The 7175-nt window shown below is 34.5% G+C and overlaps 1 protein-coding gene across 1 annotated transcript; it reads left to right on the top strand.

Moving 5' to 3' along the window:
- The first annotated feature begins 1822 nt into the window (after window positions 1–1822).
- LOC145162706 (agamous-like MADS-box protein TM6) lies at window positions 1823–4374 on the top strand. Its single transcript, XM_079081777.1, has 7 exons — window positions 1823–2241; window positions 2391–2457; window positions 2644–2705; window positions 2967–3069; window positions 3544–3585; window positions 3772–3816; window positions 3991–4374. Exons 1-7 carry the CDS (start codon window positions 2054–2056, stop codon window positions 4168–4170), a joined length of 687 nt encoding a protein of 228 aa, XP_078937903.1. The 5' UTR covers window positions 1823–2053; the 3' UTR covers window positions 4171–4374.
- Window positions 4375–7175: the final 2801 nt, after the last annotated feature.

Genomic DNA, 7175 nt, shown 5'->3' with positions numbered 1-7175 from the left:
CCTTCACCATTATATGATTTTCTTAAGGATCTTTCACCTCATAACTAGTTTGTGCTGTAAGGTGGGCTAGTTGTGGAAGACATGTCAAGTACTATTGTTATGGCGCACTAGGACAGTAGCTATGATGCTTCCCAACTAAATATGGAAAGGGTGATACACCCTATTAGGGAGAATGGTAGCTTTATGTCGTACGCTATGATGATTCACAACCACATATGGATGGCAATACATCGATCCTACTAGGGATAAGACTAGATTTAGTCGTCTATTGATGTGAATTTCATTACATTGTTGTCAACTATTCGGTTTAAGGCTTTGTGTTTAAGATAAACCATTATAGATGAGCAATTATTGGAGTGACACGTGTTTGTTGTCAAAAACATAGAGTGGGTTTCGAAGAAGGTTGGAAAGGGAGATCGATGACAAATGAGACTCACACTATATAATCAAACTTTGAGGAAAAATCATTAATCATGTAGATAACCAAATTCTTTTTAGAACTGTAAAGTAGATGTTGTCAAGAATATCACCGATAGTTTAGATTTGCATGCAATAATCAAAGATCAAGGAATCATTCCTTACGATGTTCCTCAGTTTGGTGTCAAGTACGATAGCTTTTCCATCTATGGTATATGGAAAAAGTGTTTCAAGAATCGTCGATACTTATCGGCAGTAGATCATATCGTAGATCAATATGGTAAGAAACATTGTAGCTGACATAATTTGTCTCAAACTGTTCAAATTAGGCATCATAATTTAGGCGTTCGAGATCACGCATGTGGGGTATGTAGGCTTTGATGTTGGTGATGCCATATGGTTTCTTGATTGAAGGTGTGGAAGAGAAGGAGAGGGTGAAGTGCCTCCAGCCTGGAGCAGCCATCAGATTGCATGAGTAGTGTTATGGGTATGGTACATGAGATAGGGATTAGGGTTTGAAAAGTTCTGCTAATACTTTGTAGAATAATGTTTTTTGATGAATTGTTGATCTCATTCGAGAAAATATACATATAAGATTACAAGGCACTATGAGCCTAGACAAAATTAATTGAGCCAAACATAGGCAGACTGATACAGGAATATATGCATACACTTACTGTACAAAGTAAATAGTTTGTGTTAAGTATTTTTGAGTCTCTGGAATTCTCTATATATTACAAGATTCGGTTGGTATGAAGTAATTTCATTAGAGAAGTGATGCAACAAATTTAGATTTGGTGCCTACCCAAAGAGATTGAGTGTCAACCTCAATATTTCCAAGATATATACCGAAATATACGAAGAGGCAAACAGTTCAATCATCATGGCATGCCATCATGCAAGAGTGATGTTGATAGGACATGTGAATGGTATCTCCCATCAGTAGTCTTTAACTCGGTTAGTGTATATTTAATCGAGTCTAGAAAGTGAATAATTGTGAATTAAGGTCGATATGAAAAAAAGAGCACATGAATGTTATCTTTGAAAAGAAACAAGATCAACCACCGTGAAATATATGATTAGTTCATTATCTTCGGTAAATCGAATGGATACATTACACCTTATAGTATATATTAAGTGAAATGCTAAAAGGGAAGTGTAGAATGGACACTTTATGTTACTTAAAAGATTGAAGCCCATCTAAAGATAAAGCACTTTCACCAAAATAGCAAAAGCACTTCTACTTACTCAACCTCTTCCCACTTTCCCTACCTTCCCATATTTAGTAACCTTCTGTATGTACTCCTCCGTTCTTTATGTACTACACATCCTAACTCGTTTTTAACGATTTGTACACATATTGCATCGATTTTACGATATAAAAGGAGTTGAGATTACTATTTACCCGATACCTGTCTTTCTTTTCATTTCTTCATCATCATGTTAGTTGTGTTTTACGTATACAGTTGATTTAAAAGATCACTATTGTGTGTGTGTGTGTGAGAGAGAGAGAGAGAGAGAGAGAGAGAGAGAGAGAGAGAGAGAGAGAGAGAGAGAGAGAGAGAGAGAGAGAGAGAGAGAGAGAGAGAGAGAGAGAGAGAGAGAGAGAGAGAGAGAGAGAGAGAGAGAGAGAGAGATGGGTAGGGGGAAGATCGAGATAAAAAAGATAGAGAATAACACAAACAGACAGGTGACATACTCAAAGAGAAGAAATGGGATATTCAAGAAAGCTCATGAGCTTACTGTTCTTTGTGATGCCAAGGTTTCTCTTATTATGTTCTCCAACACCGGCAAGTTCCATGAGTATATCAGCCCTTCAACCACGTACGTATATAATACATATATACATATATATACATACAGGCTACAGCATCTTCTGTATCTAGCTATATCTCTTCTAACACCTTTTGCTTGCTTTAAAGAACTCAATTTCATCTCTTCATAAAATCTTGATCTTAGTTAAATTTACACAGGACTAAAAAGATGTATGATCTGTATCAGACAACTCTAGGTTTTGATCTCTGGAGCTCCCACTATGAGGTTCGCTATTTTCTCTCCGCCCTCTCTTGTGTGTGTTTTTTAATGTTTTTCAAACCAGCAAATACGCAGCGAAGATTCACAACCTTTGGGTTGCTGGGCTTTAACCAGATGCTCATCTGGCTTTTGGTGGGTGTGTTTTGTAAGCTGATTCTTGTGTAATATGGTGGTGTGTATATGCATGTACAGAGAATGAAGGAGACTATGAAAAAGCTTAAGGACACCAACACGAAACTTAGGAGGGAGATCAGGTGAGTGTAATATATTAAAGGTTAAATATCTTGTCTAAAAGTTAAAAAAACAAAAAAAAAAAAAAAAAAAAAAAGTCAATACCAAAGCCCAAAGCCCAGGTGAGAAGTCAACCACAAAAACTAACAATATTTTGGAATATTTTTGGTGTGATCCTAAACCTACTATGTGAAGTTTTATTTTTAAAACCATTAGGCTTCCATCACGGGTTAAATAAATTAATCAAATGTTAAAGAAAGTAGTTTGGAAATATTGTTTTGCAGGCAAAGAGTTCTTGGTGAAGATTTAGATGGTTTGGACATGAATGATCTCACCATTCTCGAGCAACAAATGCAGGATTCACTTACCATTGTGCGAGAACGAAAGGTTTCATTATCCTCTACTCATTCGTATAGAAATTTTTTAATAGAAAACTTATAAGTAATAAGTAACTTTATTAACCAAAATAAAAAGTACTTATTTCAGTCGGTTATATATTACTAAAAATCAAAATTATTATATACGAGTTTAAATAGAAATTACTATAGGCTTAGAGTATTTTTGACAAACTAGCTTATAAGTGAGTTTATCAATATGCTATCTAACTTATAAGTTACTTTATAAACTACAATAAATTATTTTTATTGTTTTATCAAATCATAAATTACAATAATTAACTTAGTTTATAAGCTAGCTTAATTTTGTAAAGGATAAATTAATTAATAAATTTTTTGGCTTTATATATAGTACCCTAAGCTTTCATTCGGATACTTTGAACCACTGAATTTCAAGATTTATTCTAGAAAATTACCGATGCTTCTAATTAAGTGGGACTTATACATTTTCTTTGCTTGTTGACAGTATCACGTGATCAAAACTCAAACCGATACTTGCCGGAAGAGGGTGAGTAACCTCTCTTGTAGTTTTTAAAAATTTCATGTTTATATCCTATCCTATTTATTTTCATGAATATCTTAGTATGAAAAAACATCCATAAAAAAGATTAACAATATGTAATGAAATGAAATAGACTAAATAAATCCTTGTAGTCTATTTTAGAAAACTCCTCAACTTTTCTTTCATTTACAGGTGAAAAACTTGGAGCAAAGAAATGGTAATCTTCGACTAGACTACGTAAGCATCCATTAGCCATAAATCATATACTTCCTTTTTAGGGTGACATAAATTAAAACATCAGAATGAACTGATGTATGCAATGATCAAAACTGGAAACATAGCATTGGTTCTTTAATTTGCAACAGATCTAATTGATTAATGGACTTGTTTTTGTACATTTGAAAATTTCAGGACACTGTACATCAACTAGATAAAAAATATGGCATGGTGGAGAACGAGGGTTGCTATGAGTCTGCTGTTGCATATTCAGATGGCGTATCAAATCTCTACAGCTTTTGTGCGCACCCCAACAACAATATTTCCATTTCAAATGGCTCCGGTTACGATCCCCATGATCATCGCCTTCCTTGAGATAAGTTGGATGGGATGTTAGTGGCGCAGCTGATTAAATAGGTCATTAGTAATCTATATACAGTCTTAACAAACTAGTTAATTAGCTAATCATTATATATTATAATGCAACAATCTAACACCAAATGCAGAGCTGGTAACTGATCCTTGTACTTTTGCTATCTTTTAATGAAATTTATGTTGTTCTCCTAAAAATTATGGATAGTCGGATTTTTAAAATTATTATGTGAATAGTAAAAATGGACTCTTAAATATAATTTTTTTAATACAAGTAAAATTTATTAATACTGCGATAAGATTCAATACCTAATAGATTGCTCGTAATTATATTAGTGACTACGATTAAAGCAGAAAAATTGTTCATTTACAAATAATTAGCGACAAATTAACGAAAAAAGCCATTGATTCCAAAGTGTTCCGCGACAAGCTAATACGTCGCTAAGTCTTTTTGTTTATTCCATCGCCAATCTGTCGTTGTTGGCCTTAGCGACATATTTCCGATGAAATTTTAGGCCGCCGATCCCTATGCTTCTAGTACGTAAAAACAATTTCAGATCCCTTTCAAGAAGCATGTCATGTTCGGTCACTCACCCCACACATCCTAAGGTCGACTCTAGCCATATTAATAACTAGGATTGTAACAAACATATGAGTCAATACACATTTATTTCTATATTTTTGTCGAAATTTTTATGCATTTCTTAAACAATTAAAAAAATCGAAACCATGCACGGGGATAAAGTTGCTTCTTTTGGGGTAAAACTATTTTATGGTTAAATACAAAGTTGTACCGTCCGAGATAAGGATTGAAGTTGATTGTGTAACGCACGGTTTTCAGGTAAATTTCCTAAATATAGAGTGTTTATTGATTTTGTGAGTTGGCCTAGTACGTTGGGCGTACCATGGCAAAATTTGGACATGGGGCTTTCCTCCTAGTACGTTGGGTATACATATGGTACGTTGGGTGTACCTGAACCAGAAGCAAACCCTAAATTTTAGGGTTTGGACCCTATTTAAGCACCTTATGCCCCAAGGTTTCTCTCATTATCATCCTCCATTGTCCCCAAAGCATTATCTCGAAACCCTAATCCTTTTTTAGAGAATTTGAGCCTTGTGTGTGTTGGTGCATCTTGAAGAAGAAGAACTCATTAGAGGAGGATTAGTTTGGTTGGAGCTTGTAGATCCAGCACTCTCTTCACATTCGCAAGCTTCTGGTGGTATAAAGCTTTAAACTTTATGGCTCCTTGGCTTAGATCTAGATTTAGGATTATATTTGGTATATTTTGGTCCCGTGGTTTGGTTCTTGTGAGTAGAAGTTACTCCAAAACTTGCATTAGTCATTTCTTGGCATTTCTGAAATTGTAGAATCATAAAAATGGCATATTGATGGGTTAAGCTAAACCATTCATGAAATAATGGTCTTAATATGAAGTTAGAGTGTTAGAAAAGCATGTTGGGCCTCTTTGAGCCATACAAAGGCATCAAGTTGATGACTTTATCATTGAAGACGTTTCCCTTGAGCAAGATCTGTTTTTTGGACGTTTGGACTTAAGCATTATGTTCTTAAGGAGAGTTTTGGCATTTTGAGGAGTATGTGGGGCGTACAAAGGTGTACGCTCAGCGTAACACGTTTAAGCCCCGATTCCTTTTCGCTATGAAGCTTGTATGTGGGGCGTAACTGGTGGTACGCGGGGGGTACTCACCAGAACCCTTATTTGTGACATCCTCAAATTTACTGTCACTTTAAAAATTTTATTTATGCTTATTTAAAAATCAGAGTATCCTTTTTAAATAATAATATTGCGGAATTTGTTCCCAAAAAACATGATAAAGAGATTATCAAAGCACTTCCGAAGAAATATATTTTGTTTATATTAAAATATTAGCATGTCATCGTCAATACATTCATTTACACTAATGATTTACATCTCTTTTAATCTCTCAGTGTAATGTATCTTCGTATCGAAACATGTGATACAAAAAAACTGAGTGGATCAGGTTGAGAAACCTGGTGAGTACATAGGGTTTTCAACCCACAATAATATAATTATTATGTTTAATCATCAAACAATTAACCCAACTTCTCATCCCCTTTATCTTCTTTATTCTTAAGGATCTACCCTAAGAATCATCTATTCTTCATTCATTCATTCCTAAGGATTGTTCAAAGGATTGTTCTTAAGGATATAATTATTATGTTTATCCAACATGCACTAAGTCCATAACTGTTGATGTTATTTATTAGGTACTAAGTCTATAGCTGCCAATGTTCATCTATAGGGCACTAAATCCATAGCTGCCAACGTTCATTTATAAGGCACTAAGTCCATAGCTGCCATGGTTTTTAGAGTACATCTGGTGAACATGTAGTTCAAAAACACCAACAGGTTGCGAGCCTGCTAGTGTTCCACTTGACTGTCTAGAATAGTCTGTGCTCGTCATCTATACTCTGCTAGATGACTGAATCATCGTTTAAGTCAAGGCTTCTCATCATCTTTTCACCTCTCAATGTCTATATCATATTTCATCTCTCATCATCCATATCATCTTTCATCTACCTATATTTACACAATGTATTTATAGGTATAAAAATACATATACAGTTTAAATCAAGTAAAACATGTATAAATCGTTCATCCAGCATAGATATTAGAATCACAGATAATAAGCACATATATCATGTATTAATATTAAATACTTCATATCTATATGTAAGATGAAAGTAACTATGCACTCACTTGTTAAAGTGATGACTCGAAATTTGGGCAGCGTTTCGCTTCTAACAATTGTGTTTTCCCTTGACGAAGCCTAGTATCATTATTACTAGATTTTAGGCTTATATTTATTACGACTAATTATTAGTCTAGATTCATCATCATTATTAGTCTAGATTCATCATCAACTCAAAGTCTACGTTATGATTTATCAAGTACGGAACAACCAGGTAGCATCATATCGGAGGTAGGGTCCGTTTGGTATACGTAGTATACTGTTGGAAAATCCCA

This window comes from Lactuca virosa, chromosome 3 (assembly GCF_052849685.1).
Source record: "Lactuca virosa cultivar CGN04683 chromosome 3, Lactuca_virosa_CGN04683_v6, whole genome shotgun sequence".
NCBI classification, from domain to species: Eukaryota; Viridiplantae; Streptophyta; class Magnoliopsida; order Asterales; family Asteraceae; genus Lactuca; species Lactuca virosa.
The sequence above is the reverse complement of the archived record's forward strand: the minus strand, read 5'-3'. Positions and strand labels throughout refer to the sequence as shown.

What these genes read in the sequence shown, in the direction of transcription:
- LOC145162706 (XM_079081777.1), top strand. Translation starts at nt 2,054, where the DNA reads ATGGGTAGGGGGAAGATCGAGATAAAAAAGATAGAGAATAACACAAAC. An exon ending in AAACTTAGGAGGGAGATCAG is followed by an intron (nt 2,706 to 2,966) that starts GTGAGTGTAATA and finishes ATTGTTTTGCAG; the next exon opens with GCAAAGAGTTCTTGGTGAAG. An exon ending in CCGATACTTGCCGGAAGAGG is followed by an intron (nt 3,586 to 3,771) that starts GTGAGTAACCTC and finishes TTTCATTTACAG; the next exon opens with GTGAAAAACTTGGAGCAAAG.